The sequence below is a fragment of the Copadichromis virginalis genome, linkage group LG17 (assembly GCF_057382275.1).
Source record: "Copadichromis virginalis isolate Kocher_CV1m ecotype Utaka linkage group LG17, C_Virginalis_male_GT1.1, whole genome shotgun sequence".
NCBI classification, from domain to species: domain Eukaryota; kingdom Metazoa; phylum Chordata; class Actinopteri; order Cichliformes; family Cichlidae; genus Copadichromis; species Copadichromis virginalis.
In genome coordinates, this window is record NC_140634.1 from 29,599,251 (window position 1) to 29,621,966 (window position 22,716).

Genomic DNA, 22,716 nt, shown 5'->3' on the forward strand with positions numbered 1-22,716 from the left:
CTTTCTACTGTTCTTTTGTAGAGTTGTGCTGCTTTTGTACCATCTCACTCTGTTTCTTCTAGGCTCAGCCTATGATGTTGAAATCGGGGCTCTGTAGGTACAAAACCATCTGTTGCAGAAGATAGGCTGCAGATAGCGTCGTTATTTATGATGCTAGCAGGATGTTTTCGTTCTTTATCGTGGTGCAGAATGAATTTGGAATTGATCAGATGCTTCTCTGATGTTAGCACATAACAAGGACAAAGTTAAACTTCTTTAGTACACTCGAGAGTTCCAGCACAATCCGAAAGTTTCCCGCAGTGCTGCATGTTCCAAGCAGCTTCCACATTGTTAGTCCAGGCTTTGATTCCCGTCAGCCTGAAGTCACATAAATTGCCTTGGAAAAGAGTGGGAATAGTGCATTTTCTTTTATTTTTATTATCAAGATGAATAAAGTTATAACTCCATTGTTTGCTGTAATTAGTTTTTAGATTGAAAGATACATAAAACAATAACTTAACTTGTATGAAGCGTTGCTGTCTACTGTTTTCACAGTGGTCACCTGTCTGTTCTGGGACATTAATTTATCATTTCTGATGTCTTTCCATTTCCTTTCATTGCTCATTAAGTCTATAAATACTAATGTGAAGTCTGATAAGAAGCACAGATCTCTTGGGACCGATAGAATATAGTCCTTATGCACACAGTGCAAAATAGTGTTTGTTTTGGCTGTATTAACATTTTTTTAATCAATGTATGTGGCTGCCTCCTGCAGGGTGTATTAGTCATACAACAGCAATGTGCGTCGACCTCTTTGCAAGGTCACCACAAGGTACCGAGTTTACAGAAGTATTAAAAGAGTCGAGAGGGAAAAAAAAGCTAACTTGGGATGATTGATTAGGCACGCTCTTTTTAAGGAATAAGAAAAAAAAAACAGTATGATGAATGTGAATCTTGTTAAAAATGTTGCAAAGTTCAGCCCAATCCTCAAAGGGTGTGACCTTAATGAGGCGGACATTGATTATGCGCGTCCACGAGAGTTGGGTATCGAGTGAAGCACTCAGCAGGTCGGCTGTCTCTAAATCATGGCCTGAGTCAGTATGTGTGCGCTGATTACACTGTAGTCAAGGTTGAACCTCCTATACCTTCTCCATTGTGCTATAAATATTCATGTGCCAGAGCCCACACACTGCTCTGGACTAATAGCCTGCTTAAAGATATCTCCCAGGTGAGGCAAGGAGAATTTGGTTTGGGGGGGGGGATTACCGTATACGTTTGTGCATAAATGTTATGTTTTTCTTGTTGTCTCTTAAAAACGATCACTTAGATCGTGTCTCATTGCACAAGATTTTGTTAACAGGAGTAAAAGAGAAAATCAGATGATCCGACTTTCACCCGATTGCCGGGGCTGCTTGTTTCCTCTCCACGTTTTCTTTTCTCCTCCTCCTTTTTCCCTATTTGTATATAGTGAAAGGTGCACAGTGATTCGACTAAACGCGAGGTAGAAACGTGAGGAAGTGGTAATGTTACAGATTATGCCCTCCACGCGGGTCCTGGGGTTAATGAAACTTCTGATGAGAAACGCAATTTGCCTTCGTCTATTATCTCCACTGCCAATAGCCCCGCGCTCCACCGCCTCGCCTCGTTCTCTTTTGGTTTTTCCACAGGGTTTAGTGATTGGTGGAAATGGGAAGGAGGGGGACACGTCTAAAAAGATGATGAGTTTTTAATCTTTTTAACATTTACATGTCCTACTCAGGATTGACATGGGCTCTGTTGATCTGGAATTGTCTCTGACCCCAGCCAGCCTCCCTCAAGGACCCCAGACAGTGTTTATCATATCAGAACCTGTTCTCCTGCCGACCCCGCTAGCAATCTGAAGCTTCTTTCTGTAGGGCTGGAGAGGATGTGGTGATAAATGAGGAGTTGCTTAAGAATGGCTGAACTTGGAGGACTTTTAAAATCTTCATAGTGCACTACTACAGGGTATATATATTCAGTATAAATGTAAGATATTCTAAAGGGCAGTTGATGCTGAAACAGAAGCCTTACCTTTAAAGTTCATAAAGACAGCGCATGACCTGCGACTTTAGCTGCCAGTTTTGATATCCAGTCAAATCCAGCACAAGGATAGACATGTTTTAAATTAAGTATTAAAATAAAGTATTTTGAATTGTTGACTCGCTGTTTTAATACGCTGTTTTAATACAAGAGGAATTCCCATAGGTGATTTAAGAAGATGATAAAACGCTTGCATTTTAGGTATGATGGTGTCCTGTATCCAATCAATATACAGGGAGTGTTTCTTATTTATTTTTATTTGTTTAGATGCTCAGATATTTACAGTACTGTGCAAAAGTCTTCAGCCTCTACTATGGCTGTCAAGCTGTGTTATCATTGGCATTTTCTGTAGTTCAGCTAAAGGAATGGGAACAGATGTGTTTTTTGTGACAGGCTGCTAAGTGCCTAAAGATACAATTTAAAATGTGTTCTTTGCAAAGTTGTCTGTTACGTGCAGGCACAGCACTGGTTCATTCCTTGAGTTAGATACCTTTCCTATGCTCGAATGATTCATAGGTCAGATTGAAATGGTTTAACAAACCAAAAAAATCATTCCTGTGAAAACGGTCACTTTACCGTGTGGTGTATATTTGTTTTTTTCTTTTGTTCCGTTTCATTAAAATAAATCAGCTCCTGAAAACATTGTCATGTGAAGATTCTCTGTGGGTTCATCATATTTAATCAGTTATTTGGTTTGTTGTTGACAGGAAAATATTGAGCAGGTCATCGAACTTTAAGGTATAAACTGTTGATTTCTATTAGGAGTCAGAGTCACAGAGTAACTGTCTACAGTCTGCAAAGTCAAAGATGACAAACTGTGCGGTCATCTTTGTTGACCACATCACAGCATTAAGGTAATCAGAATGAATGGCTAGCCTGACATTACAGTAAATATGATATTGATGAGAAATATTAATATTGATCGCTGAGTTGCTGGCTCTCGTAGTCAGTAATGTCCCATGTAACTCGAGTGTACATTTCCATTTTCACAGGATTTTTTTTGTGGGTAATCTGAGTCTATTTCATAATAAATCACAACATCACAGCATATTTCGCACCGTATTTCAATACCTGTCGTAAAACATAATTAATACGTGTTACTTGGCAAGCCTACGGCAGAGCCTCTGTGAGGATTTCAGACCTACAGGTTTGTCTCTCCTCTGCTGGTCTTAACAGAGTTGTAATTAGACTCTCCTCCGCAGTGAGATCAATGGTGCTTCTGAGTGCAGTCAAACATGATGGATATTACTTTCTCACACTGTGGACAGTAGGTGACAGAAGCCTCTGCCTTTAAAGATATGCTATGCAGCACAAAAGTTGTCAACTGTCAGTCACCGCCTCTGTTTGTTCTCGTGTTTCTTCTGAAGGCCTGTCAAACTGAAACTCGCTCTATGGGACTTATTCATTCGCTTTACTGTAAGTAAAGAGGAATCCTCTGAAGGTAAAGAGATGGCCCACGTAGTCACAGTTTGAGCTCATGTTATATGTTGTTTTCTGCAGAGAAGACAAGATCGTTCAACTTCTGGTTTGTGTGTTTTTAAAGCGGGTAAATTGGTACGAAGCTGCTGAAGTACTGAAATTAGATTTCAGTATCCATGGCACGAGTTGCACGAACTACAGTAATATCTTTGTACAGTATCAGTATCATGACCTTCTTTTTGTTTTTACGTCGCAGCACGGATAACAACATTGTTTCACACGCACAAGTTTTAACTGGGAAGCAGAGGTTTGGCTGAGCGACATTTAAAACATTTAATTACTCTGTTGTATTTTAATCAGGAATTGTGTCTTTGGCTTTTAAACAGAACAATGTAAGTCGTGACGGGCTTAAATTTAAATCCTAAGCATATGTTATTTAAAAAAAATTCATTAAAATTCACATTGAAGTGAATAAGGCAATTTGAAGAATTGTTGGCATTCTAACGCTTAAGGAAATGATTAAGGAATCCAGTTGCTGCTAAATCCATATGTTGGACAGATGTGAAATAATGATTATAATAATGACCTCAAAACATGGCAGCTTTTTAAAATGTAAGATTTGGTTTAAGACTTTTTTTTCTTGTTTGTTTCACTATCCCGAGATGGCAAATGCAGAACGGCTGGGTATATTTCTGCTCTTATTGTTTTCTCCTAGTGTTAATCTGATTAATCTGGAATTAAGTTTGCCTTTCCTGTTGTTACCGCATGTTTTCAGGTAATAATAGACTCTGACAATAGGGATTATGCTATCTAACTAATGCGTTGTGAGAGTAATCTTGACAGACTCAGACACCCCCCCCCGCCCTTCTATCACTGCAGTGGTGCAGCACACTGCATGGTGCTTCTGTCTTCAGAGCACGTTTCGGCCTGGTCGCTGGCTGGCATCTTTACTTTCATGCTTAATTACCTGCCAAGATAAACCGCCGAGGACATGGAGTCATACACGTATGATGTCCATGACATGAATATATGCAGACGGGGTGGCATGGCGCGAGTGTATACACTGCTTTGTATGTGTTTAAGCCGTATGTGTGCTTTCATTTTGTTGGATTAAGTTTGTTTTGTGACTGTTTTTGACACCAACTACACATACAGACTGTAGGGACCAAGCTTTCTGTGCCAAGTCGCTGCACTCGGTAAACACTCTGTAATAGAGCTGAAATTCTGACAAAAATAAAAGTGGCGAGAACTACTTTATTTAAAAATAATAGTTTTAGCCACTTTATCACAGGGTTTCAATGTATTTTTTATTTCTTTTTTGGTCTGTATCCTATCGTTTTGGGCTTTTTGTTTGCAACCACAAGACATTTGTAGACTTAATCTTTACGGTGAGAAATTATAGTCTTTAATTTTTCATTAGCATAACATCTGTCTTCATTTCTAACATTTTGAAACCAGATGATTAATTCATTCATCAAGCAGATTAGTCAGTAATGAAAATAATCATTAGTTGCAGCCCTGCCCGACAACAGTTTTTTGTCTTTAAGCAATTTAGCAACAAACTACTCCACTTAGACAAAACACAGCGTACATGCACTGAATCATTACTGGTTAAATGTTGAATCTGAACTGCACATTTACTGATTGGTGCAGCTTTTCATGTCCACAAACAGCAGCTGTTTACTTGGATCTCTTATCTTTAACTCGCTTTCTTTGTCTCCTTTTTCTCTTTTTCTGTCAAGCCGATGAGGAGGCCCTGAGGAAGAAGATCGCTGATGAGCTGTATAAAGACTTGAAGCAAGAGAGGGCCAAGGTAGCGCAAGAGCTGCAAGCCTGGTGAGATTAACGAACAGAAATATGGAAAATTAGTCTTTTTTTGTTGCCTTATTTTTGATTGATTGCTCAAATTAAGATTCTTGTTTTTCCTTAAAGTCAGAATTTTGGATGTTCCCTGTTTGTTGGGTATTTTGTCTATTCCCCCACCACCACCACCTTCTTCTCCTTGTGGGCCATGACAGCTGGAGTTAAGCTACTGCAGTAGTGTCAATTTCTCTTCCAGGTTTTTATAAGAAAGCTCAGACATTTTCAGATGTAACCATTTTTCACTTTCATTAATAGTCAAAAAGGTCAGCACCAGTCTTTCCGTTCCCCGCTGTTTCCAATTTACCTCTCTTCCGAAGTGCATCAGCACTTTTTTCCCCTCCCTGTGTTTCGCCCCTTCTCTCATTCTCTTCTGATCAATTAATCATGTCTGAGAAAGGGGGGCGCTATCCTGAGATAATTTCCTGGGTGTTGAGTGGGTGATTCATTAGCCCTTCCTGATGAAGAAACGCACTCTTCATGCGAGGGGCACATTCCAGTCTCCATCTCTCGCACTCCTCTTCTCCACCCTCCTTTTATTCCTTCCCTTCTCATCTATCCTTTTCTTTTCCCCCCTAAAGTAGCAGGTGTACATACCATAATGTTGGATAATCGAGTTGCTCTCTTTCTTTAATGGGCCTGGATGATGTTGAATGAACAACTGTGATGAGGCTCTAAACACGCTCTTGTACGGTATTGGGGGGGTTGGGCAAATCTTTCAGAACACGAGGAGGTAGGTAGTGTTAGCCTGCCGATTAGCCTCATTTTTTTAGGCTTATTCGAGATGAGAGTGAAATTAACAAGTGGTTTTGAGAAATCATTTGTCTATTGATTTTCTTTTTCTTTTTCTGGTCATTTTTATGTAACTGCTTCCTGAAGCTCACTTATTGATGTCTGTTCACAGGAGTAAGTGCCTAAAAATTACGCCCTCCTAGCAATTAACTGAAATCATAGTTGGCTTTCAAGTCCTCAATTCTTGTTTGTGCTTGGCATGGGCTGCATTTTCTTTAGAAGTCTTAACTGAACTGGAATGGTAAACAAACAGTTACCCTCGTGTTAGTTGCATGTGTGCGTGTGCAGATTCATATTCAGATCAGTGTTTAATGTGGCCTTTTTTGCCATTTGCTTTTTCTTGGGTCCGTTCTTTGCTCATTATTTCTGTCCATTTGTATTACTGTCTATTCATGTTCCTAGTTAGCAGCTGGCAGGCAATACTACATGGAACAGCTTTTAAGGGTATTCTGGGCTTTGAAGAGAGCTTTTAAAGGGAGAACTGGCTAAGCAGTTAGTTCAGATTTCATAGGGATTATGTAGCATCTGATTCAAGCCTAGTAAAATCACATCCTGTTACATATTTACTCTACTTATGTGTGGCACTGACCGTGCCTTTTTGACTCATCAGACACGGGGACAGGTAGAAGAATAATCAACACACTAAGCACATTTTTAACTGGGTGCTGTAATAAATTGCCTTTAGGTTGTGACAGTTCAGAGACTGAATCTGCAGGGGAAACGGTCTTGAGTCATGGGCTTGGCCCCTCTGTTAAACTGTAACACAGACAGCAGAGGACAGAAGCGGTGCACCTGCGAAAGACATAAGTAAAATACAGTAGAGGCTCTTGCTTTTTATTAAAAGAGTGTTCTGGTGCAAGCATTTTTTAACTGCAGTGTGTTGGGTAACCTTTAGCAGCCTTCAGAGCTGTATTCACCAAATGGAAAATCTATCTTCATTTGGTGCACGGTGGGTGTTAATTTTAGAGCCTTTGACACCAAATGTTTCCTAGTGTAATCGGATTATAAAAGCAGTGTTTAAAAGGCAAGACTAACTGCAGCCAGTGGGGTTTGCAATGGAAAACAAATTTTCTAATTAAAAGGAGCCAGTTGAGGTGGTTCAAACAGCTGGCTAGGTTTACCTCTTGGGCATATCCTAGGTAAGATGTTTTGGGCATGTCTTACCAGGAGGAGGCCCAAGGGCAGATTTGGGATACACAGGAGAGATTATATCTCTTGGGTGGCTTGGGAACGCTTTGGTGTCCTCCTGGAACAGCTGGAAAAAGTTGCTGGGGAGAGGGAGCTCTGGGCGTCTCTGCTTCGACCGTCATCCGTCATTTGCGTTACGGTTGTAGATTGTGATGATCTTCCTTTCTTTCCTTTGTTTTGAATTAACATAAAGTCATACTAGCAGCACCTTCTCTACTCTAAATACATATACATTTTTATCGTTGCTGTTATATCTCCTGACCTGCCTCAGGGCATTTGTTCTTTATCAGTTCAATGAAATAAGCTACGTGAACAGTGGAAGTTAAAAGCATATTTCAGGCCTGCTTATGGGGCAAATGACTGGGTGTGCATCCAAAGTTAGTGAGGGTGGTCTCGACCTGTGCAGATCCCAGTGGAAAAACCTGGAAACTATTATAATAAATGTCAAACCACATCTTTATTGATACATGCTGAGGTGTCAAAACTACTCATTGAAGGTAGAGGGGAAATCGTCAGATGTCATCTTTATGGGCAGACTAGTTAAAATGTTACATTAAAAGAAACAGACAGTACTTTTTTCTTTGTGCTTAACGCCATAGTTAAAGATTAAAAATGGCTTCCTCTTCTTTTTGTTAACATAAATTAACTTTGCTGGACATAAATAGATGAGCGGAACACATAGTCTTTTTCTCCCTCATCTGGGTTGTCAAATCATGACTAATTTGCTGTAATATTTCACCCTCTTACAGTGCAGATGTGCAGATAGTAACTACTTTACAGGTAGTATTATATTGTTAAAAACAAACGAGGCATAGTGAAGGTGGTCACTGCTGGATTGAAAGACACAGCGAGGACTCTGTAATTGTTTTCTTTTTTCCTCCTCTGGAAAATTAGACTAACAGGTAAAGTTGTGTTTTTTTTGGTGTGAAAGTGTATCAAAGCGATGCCAGCAGGACTGCCCGTTATCTCACTGCTCACTAGTTAAAGAATCCTGCAGTGAAACTGCTGCACCGCATGAATGCAGAAAAATGTAAGAATACTTGAGGAGAACGGATTTACACAAGATGCGTGATCCCAAAACGTCGAGGTCATATTCAATGCAAATAGTCGGTCAGGATGCCAGCAGAGTCGGATTTTATTCATATGATCTAATTAATTATAAGTCTTACAGATTCATTCAGGATTGAAAAAAACAAACAGAAACAGTCAAAAGCCTTGATGGATTGTCCTTTTTCCTGTGATAGCTACTTTTTGGTTACTCTCCTATTTCTCTCATTTAATATTGTTTCTTGTTTCCATTCTGCGCAGTATTCTGTTCAGGCAGATAGTTCCTGGGATATTCGAGGATCGGCGGTGTTTAGATTAGGCAGTATTTCTTGTGCTTGGCTCCGGGGCCGTAAATGAACTCCGGAGATCTGGCTTTGCATGTTTTGCTCTGGTAGGAGTGAAGGAAGAGCTCTGAGTTCTGAGTTCATTTAGGTGCAGCCTAAACTGATTTGTTGCAAGGAGCGGGTGCAGGGAGAAGATTTGCCTCTGCCGTTTCTCTGTGAGGCATCAGAGCAGAACGACTCAGAGGAAAGGATGTGAGAAGGAGGGATGAGGGTAAGAGAACTCTTACACCAACCTGACTCTGCTCTGTAACGCTCTGCATCACTGTTTCATCCAGTTCTTCTTCTGTTTCAAGTTTTCCTCCCCGTTGCCATTCTTATACTTGCACTTTAGTCTTCCTCTGTCTTTCTTTCTTTTTTCATTCTCTCCTGTATCCTTTTTATTTATATCAAACTCTCAATACTTTTCCCCCACCCCACCCTCTCACCTCCACCCTCAACCCTCTCACTGCCACCCTCCCCATGCATCAAATGCATGTGTTTGAATCTCCAACTCTAACACTCAGAGGTTAGTTGTTACAAAACTTCTTCGCATTATTTCAACATGTAGTCAAGCAGCCTGTGTTGGCTTGTGCAATATAATTGCATGTCAGACTTTTGAGTGAGAACACTGACCTTCTCTCCGAGCTTCCGTCTTCCCACCCTGTTAACCATGCTGTCTATTAAATTCTTTATTGCTCCCAGATCAGACGCAGACGGTCTATCCTACAGATTCTAACATTTTGTTTATTTTTATCTTTTATCTTCACATCACAGACATATGCTGAAACACACACACACAAAGCTGGCACAACTTTCAAAAGACTTGTGTTGTGAGGTTATTTAGAAACAAACAAACAAAGGTCCTGAATTTGACGTGATTTGGCCCGCGTTGTTTCTGCACAGTAATTATATCCCAAAGTGCATCCGAATCGACGACATTACTAGTCTGAATGCATTATGTACCGTTTCATCTTTATCACATTCTGTGAATACTGTGATGTAGCAACTTTGTAGTACTGTCACACCCACAGTAGTAATAATAACAGTAGAGATGATGAGAATAAAAGTGGTTTTCCTAATATTAGTAATCATGTATTTTGTTTAGCCCTTTTAAACAGAGCTCACAAAGACCTGCAAGCATACAAACAGAATAGAAACAGTACCGATAACGAACGACTGTATGCCCACGCCACATGCATCCAAATAATCAAACAGCTGCTAAGTTGATACTTTGAATCTAGCCAACCCCTTACACTGTAACTATCACCAGAAACTACCTGTATTATGACAAAAATAATATGGCTGGAATACCAATAATAATACCCTAAATGGACCTGTTATGCTCTGTTCCAACTCCATGTTTTAGTTTGTGCACTCTGCTAAAGTAGCTGTTTTACAGTCATGTGGATAAAGCTTTAGTTGTGAAAAACTATTAGTTCAGTTGCTTGTACACTAGAATGACATTTAGTAAGAATAACTTGAAGTAATAGTTTGTCTGTATGATTTTTATCAGGCTCCAACATCACTGTGGAAGTATGATTGGCACAGCATTTCAATTTTCAGTGCTGAACTTCAGTTCATTGTAACACCTTGATTTTTTTTTTTTTTCAGCCATTCTGTTGTAGATTTTCTGATGTCGTTGGGATCATTGTGCTATTGCATGACCTAGTTTGGCCCAAGCTTTAGTTGTCATACAAATGGCCTCACATTTGACTCTTGAATACTTTGGTATACAGAGGAATTCATGCTTGAGTTAATAACTTAAAAGGTGCCCAGGTACTGAGGTTGCAAAACTTTTTTTTTCACAGCTTTTCTGCGCATTGAAAGAGAAATTGCACACTTGATGCTCCAGACTAGTAAAATGATAAAAGGTCTGCCTTTATAGAAGTGGTCAAACTTGCTTTATCACTCACTTTATCAAGTGCATAGAAAAGGTGTGCTTAGTTTTTCCCATAAAAGCATCCAGTCCTTCTGCAGTCCTTGGGTCTTCTTTGCTCACATCCACAGCCCTGTGTCTGAGATGACTTCAAAACTGGCATCATGCGGAGCCAATAGTTGAAAGAAACTGTTTGAAACTGAGTATTTAGAGCAAACCTGAAGTAGCACTTATTGGGAAACGTGCAGGTTAACAAGTGTCTTTAAATCAACCAATCTCGTAACGTACTGATTCTGATTTTTTTTTTTTTTAGTGAACTTTGATATCATATGTATTTCTTGCATTTTAAAAAGCTGAGAGTATGTATGGCTGCCACTTTGATTAGGCCGCTCTCATAAATTGTAAAGAATTAAGTGTCTGTGGAACTTCTCTGTAAAATAAACTTCCTGTAAAAGTAGAACTCAAAAATAGTACTGCCAATGTAACATGTGTGAAACCTGGAAACACCTTGCAACAGTCCTTCCCTGCCCTGCCAAACAACCACACCAAATCAGCAGCTAGGTGGCAACTACACCTGAGCACTGAACCCTATACTGGAAATTCCTCAATAATTGCAGGGAGCATCTTAGAAACAATCTGTTCGCATCCCTGATAACTACTCTGACACCGAGAGCTTATAGGGCAGCACCAACTGTAAGTAAGCACCCTTACAGTTCTTTTGTTAAATAAATTCAACATGTCTTTCTCAGCATATCTGTATATGTGTGTGTGATGCAGTCATTTCAGTCTTTGATTTTCTGCATGATGAGATCTTTTCTATAGAGCTCTTTCTTTCAAATGATGCCTCTTGTAAAATTAATCATATTATTGCGAAACTACTCCTATCGCCAGTTTATTAGGCCAGTACCAATGCCATTGAACTGTAAAGCAACAACAACAAAAATCAGACATCTGGATTTCTTAGTATGGAAGCATACTGCTGATGTATTTGGTTATTTTTATTGAGTCTGTCCACTCTAGCAGCAAATCTAATATCTGTAGAATCGGTTTTAGGGAGTTTGGTTGTTAAAATGTCATTTCTAATATCATCCCAGTCTTTTAGCTTCATAAGACACTCCTGCACAGAATGATAAGCATCAGACCTGTGAACTTATTCTGCTCAGTTGGGAGTTGGAGCTCCGTTCACTTTGTCTGATAGGAGAAGAAATCAGGTGAAACTGAAAGTGTTAGCTACTGATGAGGCTTGATTGTAGCTCCTAAGACTTTTGCGATTGTGTCTTTATAGTTTTGGGTAAAGTAAGAGTGGGATAAGGCTTTTATGTTCTTTCTGCTGTTTTCTGCATTAAACCTCCCACGAAACTGATTGTCAGGGTAAGCATTTATATGTAACTCTGCTACAGTGTTTGATAGCACCCACTGTCAGGTGCGGTGTATGTGCGCGTTTGTGTGTGTCAGAGCGAGTGCATAGCTCTATAAAATATTCATAGCCAGCGTTCTGCGACATTATTCCTTACATCAATATTGCATCGGGCCTTTAAATGCTTTTGTTTCAAGGCACTTGGGTTGAGCTTGCACTGCTATGCAGGCCTGTCAGTATTCAATACTGTATTTAGACACATCTTGTGCAGATGACAGGTAGACAATAGGGCTGAACGATTATGGAAAATAATCTAATTGCGATTTTTTGCCCCAATATTGCGATTGCGATGCGATATGCGATTATTTTTTAAGGTCTTTGTCTTCTGTATTATTAAACAAAGACAAGCAATACATCATATAGTATGGCCAATACTATATTACATTAATTTTAAACTGTTCTTTCCTGGAAGACAGACCTCTGTTATGATAACATGAGGTGATGCATGAATTGATGACTGACATTTTTATTTAACTTCTTCAATCACAACAGTATATTTGAACATACACAATAGTTTATTTTTAGCTTACAAACATCTGAGCATAAAGTGCTGACAAGGAACCCTGGTGTAAACATTAAAATGAAAGTCAGTACAATGTGCAGATTGCAGAAATATACATAAAAAAAATCTGTGGCTTTACCACACTCAGTTTTTCGACATCTGTGAACTACTAGACAGTCATTCAATTAAAAAATAATATTAAATAAATAAAACTAATAAATAAAAAATACACACATCTTACTGATCTCTGCAGTCAGTAACATTACACATAAAGTGCAAACATAATAGCAATTGTATAAACACACACACAAACACGCCTTTAAAATTTAAAGGCGTGAAATTGGACGGTCTAGCCTTCTGATTAGCGTCACCGCTGTCTCGGTGGAGTTTAATAAACTCGGCCGTCTGCTTCTTGCTATCTAAAATATAACCAGACACTGGCGTAAATTCTCGACTGTCTCATACTTCTGTTTAATAAGTTTTCTGTTTGACGTTTAGTCAGCTGTGTGAAAACCAAGGAGGAACCCACCCGGGGGATTAATAAAGTTTTATTTTATCTAATCTAATAACTTTAATCTCAGCCAAACCGATTTACTCACGAACAAACAAAACACTGAAAAAAGCCCAACAATAACATTTTTAGGTTGTCTAAGTGACTTATATATTACGTTTAACCCGAGCAGCGAAACTCCGCGGTGATCTGAAAATGATGTGCCGGGAGTTGTGCTGTTCTCGGCCGCATCAGTAACCCTCGAGCTCCCGGCTAGCTGTCGAGCTGGTGGGTAGCAGACGCCTCTGAAAACGTCGAAGCACTTTTGCAAATATGGGATATCTTGATAAACCGAGCAGATATTTGATGTTTACACAACTACTTTCTCGCCTGAAAATATGTTAAAAGTTTATTTTGTGACCCTGAAAGATTAGTATGAGTAATTTTAAAACTCAGTAGCGGCCGCCATTGCTGGAAACTGGAGTTTGGCTGGGCCGCGCTATGAATTCTGGGATATGGTAGTAATTTGGACAGCCTTCGGCGCGTCGCTGTGACGTAATCGGTCTACAAATGCGGCCTCAGGAGGATGCAGCCCATGAATTTGGACATGTCCAGAGTATAATCGCAGCCTTTGCGGTTAGAAAATTGCACTTGATCATGTCGCGATATTATCGCAAATGCGATATATCGTTCAGCCCTAGTAGACAACAGGAAGGATTAATGGGTGAAGAGCTGAGGAGAGATAAGGATGATGACTAATGTTGAGTTAACAGGAGGCATGGATTTAAACTTTCCTTTGTTTTGATATTTGCATAAAGGTAATGATATTTAGCTGCAAAGTGCATTTTTTGAAATCTTCTTTCTACTCATTGTTTTCGACTTTTTGTTTTTGGAAAGTGTGATGACTACGGATGACTATGCACACAAAGCTTGCCTTTAATTCATTTCCAAAATCAACGTATAATTTTTCCCGTATGAACTGCCACAGATCTGATGTCTGCCAGATTTAAAAATAGTGCCCTAAAGAAGCGAAGTATTCCTTAGTCCATCTGTTCAAGGTCACCTCACGAATGTGGCGAGTTCTTTTCTTGAAAGGTCGACACAGTTCGACCCACTTGTGCTCTGTTCCTCTTCAAAATAAAGATTCCTCAGTGGTTCTGACTTTCCATCTTTCTGTTTTTAAGGCTTGAGCCAGGGAACAATCAAAGCTCTGGTTACTCGGCCAAATGATTCCCTCTTTCTGTCCTGAACCCGGCCAAACATCATCCACTTATCCTCCAAAGACATGATATTCTTCCCTTCTCCTGCACTCTGTACGTGTTGTTTTTTTCTCTCTCTCCCTCTCCATCTGTGGTTCAACCATTCTCTACCTCAAAGCCCCCTCTCTTCCTCCTAGTGTCAATCTTCTACAGTCGAATGAAAAATGCGTCCAATATCCCAGAGACAGGGCAATAATGACTGGAAAGCAATAGAGGTGAAGCAGACAGATAGCATCCTGCTAGTGATAGCAGTCTTTGCTTGGGTTAGCAGTTGTGAGGAAGTCGGTTAAAAAAAAAGATTTTTTTGCTGGGCTGTCTATTTTCTTGGCCCTCTTTCTTTCTTTTGTTCATATGGTAGCTTTTGATACTTTGTCAGGATCTCTTGTAGGTGATATGAATCGCTTACATTTTTTAGTTCACCTACTCCCATGGAAAAACAATATTTCATAGAACAACACAAACCACGCTATTTTAAAGTTTCTTTATCATCTATTGAAGAACTTATGAACCTTTTTTACATGGCAAATGGCAAACGTCTCATTGGGTACATTTTTACTGAATTCTATTCTCCTAAAAGTGTCGGACTTGTCATGTCCTAAATGTGAAATTTGTAGCTTTTAGTGGCCCACGTGACTGAAACCAAACCCTTTTTCTTGAGAAGAGTGATATTCAGTCAGTCATGTGTAGGGATGGGTACCGGTGTCCGGTGCCATGATGGCACCGGTTCTGACATAAACGGTAGTAACCAGACCGAAAAGCAGCGCACATTTCGGTGCTTTATTTCGGTGCTTTTTTTCCCTGAGCTGTGACACACTTCTAGCCAATCATTTTACGTTTCCGAGGATAGTAGGCGGGCCCAGGTACGTACGTTCTTTTATGCAGAGCTACAGATTAAAAATGCCCAAGGCAAAGCGGTCAAAAGTCTGGCTGTACTTCACAGCAAAATATGCAAACTCAGCAGCAACAAGTGCTTTAAGCTGATACTGTGATACTGTCAAAGGAAGTAACACCTCGAATCCGATGAAACACCTGGCGACGCATAGCGTTTTTGTTTTTTTTTAAAAGCCGAGAAATGCGCTGTATTTGATGGCAGCAGCAGCCGTTCTTCTCTGCGTGAGTAGCTTAATGTTGTTCGTGTGTAATTTACGTTGAGTAGGCTAACCACGTTATTACATTAATGCATGTAAGGTGAACTAGCAAACATCATCATAGCTACATGCGGCTGTCTTCTTGTTTGAAGGCAGATACTCCCTTCACCTTGGCCAAAAAGGCTAAAATGACCAAAGAAAAAGTGGAAAACAGTTAAACATGAGAGGTTTTTGGACAAAGTTTGTATTTTTTCCATTGTTTAAGCACTGCTTCCAGCTAAGAGTGATACCATATATGCCCCATAGCTGCAGAAAAGGCTAACATTGTTATCTTTTTACAAAAAACTAGCTGACCATGAGAGGTTTTTGGACCAATTTTGTGTTCTCCATTCTTTAAGCACCGGTTTGAGCACCGTTTGAGCACCGGCACCGTTTCAAAAGTACCGATTTGGCACCGGTATCGGATAAAACCTAAACGATACCCATCCCTAGTCATGTGTCATAGTTTTAGCAATAGCTTGTTGGATAAAGGTAGCTTAGGTGCATTAGCAGTGCAAGCAGGGAAGCGTGGATCGGAGGGGAAATGGTGAATGTAAAAGGCCATTAGGAGGCACCCTGTGTGTCTGTGTGTGCGTGAGTCGGAGCCTGATGATGGATGGAGTCTGCTGACGTGTGCAGCCCAGTGGACTGTGAGACTGGACATGGCTGGTCTCTCTCCATCTCTTTCTCTCACTCTGTGCTTCACTTCTTCTTTGCTTCACTTCCTCAGGGCCAAACATGTCATGTCGCCACTGCTCACACACTCTCCTTACTTTTGTCTCTCTTGCAGGCTTTTCATCTGGGTCCCCATGTAACCTGACTTTATTCAACATTTAATGGTATTGCAGCTTTTAGACATCATACATACTTTAATTAGCCCGACCTACCCATCATTTCCTCAAAGCCGAGGTCTTGGAATGGTCAGTCAAATCTGTCCATCGTGGTTGTCGAAATGTTCGGTGTATTCACAAGTGAATGAAGAGATAATGTGATTCTTTTGAAATGGAATAAAAGATGAAATCCTATCAGGTGTTTGTAATGTCAAGAAAGTATAACCATGAGTTGAGGAAGCCACCCATGACTCTCACTATACACTTGCTTTGTAGGATGATCCATTTAAATTATCATAATGAGCCATAATGCACAAACCTGATGAGTCTGTAAATGAGTCATTTAACTTTTCTGTACTTGAATTCTTGTGAAGATATGAAATAAAATGGGAAGAACTACTTATTCTGATGAATCCCAATTTAGAAACACCTGCTGTGATTTTAACAATGTCTCCTCGTTGCTTATCATACAATAAGAGATGAGTGAGACCTCTGCTGAGGTTTGTAGATGGCTGATTCATATGCGGAGGAATTTGTTTTGACTCATTTTCATTCACGTCAAGAGTGTTTTTCAGGGCTTTCTTTGGATTTTTGTGATGCAGATGTTTGTTAACATCCTCACCATCTTCTTTCAGTCTGTCATAATTCAGATTGCCTCTCGCTCTGTCTGTTCTGTTTATTTTACCTTGCTGTGACTGTTTGATTCCGAGCAGAGGAAGACTTTCAGGGTTTCAGGGATGTTCCTCCTTATTCAATCAAGCACACTGTCACTGAATAGGGAGTGCGTTGCTAGGCAACTATGAGAACCCAGGGACAGGGTTCAAACGGTGGTCCTGTGTCTGCGGAGTGCATACTGCCTCAGTCTATGCTACTGCTTCATAAGGTTGATTTTCCTTTTTTGTGGTTAAATGCTAGCGTTTTCTATTTATTTACTGTAAAGTCACTCTTTAGCTTCACTATAAAGAATTGATAAACTCTGATAGACATCTGATAAATGGTTTCAGTTTCACTTGACTGTGAATTTTATAACTTTTTATTTTTGATTTACCCTTACTTTTCAAAGCTGTCCTTTTTGTGGAATAGCAAAAACATGAGTATGGATCAACCTTCAAAGCTGAAAAAAATGAGCCCACATGAAATTGGCAAACAGTGCAGTTCCTTGATTTGCCATGTGAGGCTGGCTCCAAAAGCAAGTTAGTTTATAGGCCGTGTTAAAATGTAAATACACTGTTTACAGCCTGTCACAAAAAATAATTTTGGTCTGTGTAGGAAATTCTTTCTTCCTAGTGTGGAAAATGTAATTATTCAGAGTTATAATTAATTATTATTGTTAGAAATGTACTGGCTAGGAGGTAACCACTTATTCCACTTATTTAATTCTGGTCACTGGATTGGACTCTATTATGGTTTTTGGTGTTCGTGTCTTTTGAGCATGTAATGTTATCATTATGGCCAAAATGCTAAAATCAAGTTTTCAAAATCTGACTTTGCAAACCGGTGGGTGACGTTGCGGTGGCTACTTCTGTCTTTCTGTCTTTTACATACAGTCTATGGATTTATGGATATATGTTTGATTAAAATAAAATTCATATACAGAAATATTTGCCAATATCTACTGTTTGCTTCACTAGCACCGTATTTACATTTGAGACCTTTTAATTGTTTTCAGAACTCCTTGTCATGTGAATATAAGTAGTCTTGTAAACACTGAAGAAGCTCATTTGTTGTGGCTTGATCTTAATAAACATAGAAAACTGGATTTTGAAGCGCCACATATACAGACGTGTTGTATCAATGTAACAGATTTTCTCTCCCTAATGTGGAAGCATGTATGAATGTACAGTAAGCTAAATTATGCTAATCATGCTAATTTATACATGAAATTATGGCATTTAAGTGGTTTTAAAGGTGTAGAAATGTTTGACTTTTTTTTTTTTTTTGATGATACACAGGGTGGAGGCAGAAAAGGCCCGGGCATCAACACAGGCACATGCTGAGGCTAAGTCCCAAGTGCATGGTGAAGTGTCCAGGCTCCTGTCTGAACAGCGAGCTGCGGTCCAAGAGAGCCTTCAGCAGGCTTTCATACGGGAGAGGATTGCTGCTGAGGATGAGAAGCTCCGTGCTCACTTATTAGTAAGTCCTTGAAAAAAAGTCGTTAATATGTTGCTGTGAATGTGGCAATTTCATTGTATCTTGCTAACAGTTTCATGCATCTTAAAATGCACATGAATCTAAATCTGCACCATGACCAACACTGGCATTAAAACATGGTGGCTAGAGCTTTTCTGTGTTTGAGTTTGCACGTGCTCTCTCTGAGTGCTTAAGGTTCATTCTGACTGTGAAAACACACGTAGGTTAGATTAATTTGCTGTTAGGCAAGTGTGAATGTGACCACTAATGGCTGTGTTAGCTTTATGTCTGATTGCTTAGCTGTACAGGACATGCCCTGCCTTTTGAACAGTGTCAGCTGGAACTGGCACAGGAGTGTTGTGCAGTGTCAGCCCCCCTGGCTAAACTTTGCTAGATCCGCCCCTGCACAGTTACCAACCGTCAGCTACTTAGAAAAAGATCCTGGTGTAGAAAGTAATATTAAATAAATTCTAACAACAGCTTATCAAGCTTAAACGTGCTGCTGTTGTTCAGCCGCTGGTTTCCTCTTTCTGGTGCAAAGTGGGCCAAAAACAAAGAGAGACAGACTCACGACAGAAAAGCCGATCAGCTGATCATTAATCAGTTTCACGATTGAAGTAGCAGCAGGAGAGGGAGGGAGAGAGAAGAGGCAGTCGTTCCATATATCGGTTGTTAAGCTTAACATGGGAATGCTTTACAAACATTACACACTTGCTTTACTTCTCTCTGGGATAATGCTGGTTGAGGCTACAAATACACACAACCGCTCTATCACCTGAGCACACTGCTCCGACATGCTACGGTTATGAGCCGAGTTACGCCATGTTGCAAGTTTTGTGAGGTGCTTTTTTGATATTTAATGGATTGGATTACATTTTTTATTTCTCGTCGATATCCGATCCAGTAATTTAGGTCAGTATCGGACCGATACCGATACGTAATATCGGATCGGTCCATCTCTAAAACAAACTGCTGTTTTGTTAAAGACACCTTGTGCATTCCAGAGATATGCACAAGGTGTCACTTTGGTGTGTTTCCCATGGCAGATTGGGTTATAGCTGTTGTTAGAGGAAGTTTGTTCTTGTCCGAAATAATAGTCATGTTTGATGGATGGATGGGGATGTGTGTGCATGTATCTCATCACTACAGTTCAAAAAGAAGAAATTGTATAGACTTGTATTTTCAGAGGAGAGGATTTTTTTTAAAATCACAGTTCCAAAGATACATACTTAATCTATTACAGCATGGCTTTATAGTAGAAGAATTTAGATGTTGAACTGTCTGCAGTCCAGACCTTTCACCAACCCTCATGAAAAGAATAACAGCTGGAACCCTCTGTTAGACAAGAATGGGACAACAGCCCTCTCCCAAAAGTCCAGCAGCTGTTCTCCTGAGTTCCCAGTTTACTAAGTGTTATTAAAAGAAGAGGGAATGCTTCAGATTGGTAAACTTTGCCTTGTCCCACCTTTTTTGAAATGTGTTGCAAATTCAAAATGACCTTCTGTTTTTTTTTTTTTTCTCGGTTTAAACATTTGTTACGTTTGCTGCGTTCTACTGCGAATAAAATCTGGGTTCATTTTCATTAATCATTACATCTTCTTTTTATTTACATTTCACACAGCGTCCCAACTATTTTGGAATTGAGGTTGTACATAAAGGGTCCCATTTTATTTTCACACATTTGCACTCTGAAGTGAACCTTTTGGCGGTTACGCAGAGCATAAGTGGTACAGCGACAAATGTTAGGCTGTGAGCATCACCGTGAGCAGCAATTCATAGAATATATTCCTTTTCTACCCATTCTCAACACTGTATATATCAAAGCTTTTTCTGCATTATAAAAACTCATAGCACGGTGTCACAGCACGGCTTACACTTTAAACATAGTACAGCAAGTAAACAGCTCTTTGCTGTAGATATTGTTGTCCTCTTTTTAAATCTCGGCCTGTTCATCCTGCTGCCGTTATGAAATTTACCTTCATTTTGAGCTGCCTGTGTCTTTATTTCCTGCAAATTGCCCTTGTAAACATTGTCAGATGAGCATCCTTTACCACACACACACACACACACACACACACACACACACACACACACACACACACACACACACACACACACACACACACACACACAGGCAGTGTATTATTTTCAAAAAGAAAACACATTTTCCCTGGAGTGTGTCTGCTGTTTACAAACCTATGTTATTGATTATATAGCTCATTTCACACGTTCATCGGCGTAATAGAAAAATGAATCATTTTGTTGAGAGAGAGAGAGAGAGAGAGGACGAGAGAAGCGTTGACGTGATTCCTAGCCGCGGGACAAGTGTATGAGGGATCCTTCATTTGGAACTGCTGAGATCGAAAGTTAAAAAATAAATAAAGGTGATGAGCGAGAGAGATGGTGAGGATGGGAGACTTATGATGCGATGTGCTTTTCCATTCAGCCTCTGTGAAGAAAACGGTTTCAGTCACAAGTTTTCTGTAATTTAATTTCTGTTGTTTTCATGGGGAGGAAGGCAGGACAAATGAGAGGCAGGATGCAGTTAAAGGAAAGGAAGGACAAGAAGTTAACACCTTTTACTGTACATATGGAGCAGCAGCGTAGGGGGTGGTGCGTCTTACTAAACTGTCACAGAGGAAAGTCCTTGTGCGTATCTTTGCCCGTATCTTCCTGAAGTAATAACTCCCTACATTTAAGAGAACTTTTCCTTAAAGCTGTGAAGTTATTGCTTGTAGCCCCAAGGCTAACCTAAGGCCGTTAGGAGCCTTTGAAACTACAGATAGATAACTCTGCAATAGCTTAGCATTCAGCAGCAGCCAGAGCGTACACACAGTCGTTTTCACTCTTTGTTCCGTTCTTTGTAAGCTATATTTTCTGCATAAATTCACTTGATAGTTGCTATTCCCCTTCCAGTTTGTCTCTCCTTCCTTTAAAGCAGACATAATGCAGCTAAAGAATCTTCGTCAGAAGGTTTTACTGTTTTAAAATTGCGTATGTGTGTGCGCCTGTGATAATTTTCTTCCGTTCGAGCATTCTTTTGGAGTGCTGGAGTTTTAATAGAATGTGACGGGTTATCAGTGGAGGCGCAGCGCCGTTCGCACCACTCATGTAATTGTCAAGTCAGACGCTTGCACGCAGCCAATGTTCTTTTCAACTGGAAATGGACTTTTGCATTTTAAAAGACAGCCTCTCGCCCAAGACGTCTCCCACCCATTGTCATTTTACTCCGTGTTTGTCAAACTCCGGGATTGTCTACTACCCACAGTGAGCTCACCTTTGATGAAACATTAAACAAGTTGTGTTGCGTTGGGTCCATCCCCTGCCTGTCTGTCTTTAAGCCCATCGATGTCTTTGTGTGACATATTTTTTTGTTAACAAAAGAAAAATCAAATGCTAAGATGGTCAATTTAAAATGTCAGCAAATAAGTGTATTGAATCGTTTAATTTCTTTCTCAAATGTATTGTTTTTAACTACTCTTCAGATCATCCAGTTGAGCAACTCTGCACAGATTACCCATCGAATTAAATTTGCATTGATGTTAAGAGCATAAGTATCAGTAATTTAAAAGAGAAACTAGTTCCAATGGCAGGACAAAGTCAATAAGTTTATTAAGAAAGAGCTCTCGGGTGAGGTTATGGGTAAGTAGGGCTGTTCGATATAACGATATATATATATCGGATGACGATATAAAAACGGCAATATTTTTTCATCGTTTTGATGGTCACTGTAGTGACTATATTAATTTCTTAAAGTTCTCTCTTTCTCTTATATTTAATATAACCACACTATGGACGGACAAGCGCCTGTTTTTATGCGTTGTGGTTAGCAACAATGACGGTAACAGCATCGCGTGTCCGCTTGTTTATGTTCCACATAAACCTTTCACAATAAAGTTCAAGATCCTGTTGAGACTTTTCAAAATAAACTGAATCACGTGAAAGAGTAGATTCTTTACGGATGAGAAGTAAAAAAGAGCCGCCCGGTGCTAAAAAATAAACCTTAGACTCAAACGTTAGAACAGGCTTTTCCCCGCAGCACGCTGTGTAATAAATACTCACAAAGAAAACGGCGGCCGTTACAACTTATGTCTAAAAATGTATAGTTTCATGCATCGGTTAAAACACTCGACTCCAGCTACATGACGCGCAGCTGGAAACACTTCCCGCAAGTCGAGCTGCCCGAGATTCACAGAATTTACAGGAAATGTTAAATTTTTGTGATATGAGATTATGGTCATATTGCACAGCCCTATGGGTAAGCATAGACTGTGGTGGCTGAGGGAACCTTTTCACAGTGATTTTTCAGTCTTTATTGCACTAGTCTTCTTCACACCACATGTATTGCCTTGTAGGGTTCTAAAAAAGTTGACACTTTGACTTGATTTTCAGGAGATCAGTAAAGCTCGTTTAGCT

General features: G+C 39.8%; 1 protein-coding gene across 3 annotated transcripts in view; it reads left to right on the forward strand.

Annotated features, from left to right (window-relative positions):
- The window catches only part of chchd3a (coiled-coil-helix-coiled-coil-helix domain containing 3a), an 84,231-nt gene that overhangs the window by 6,724 nt on the left and 54,791 nt on the right, over window positions 1–22,716 (forward strand). For all 3 annotated transcript variants that reach the window (XM_085436735.1, XM_085436736.1, XM_085436737.1), the window contains 2 exons: window positions 5,202–5,295; window positions 18,123–18,303. In XM_085436735.1, coding sequence (XP_085292861.1) covers window positions 5,202–5,295; window positions 18,123–18,303 — 275 coding nt within the window. The remainder of the gene's footprint in view (window positions 1–5,201; window positions 5,296–18,122; window positions 18,304–22,716) is intronic.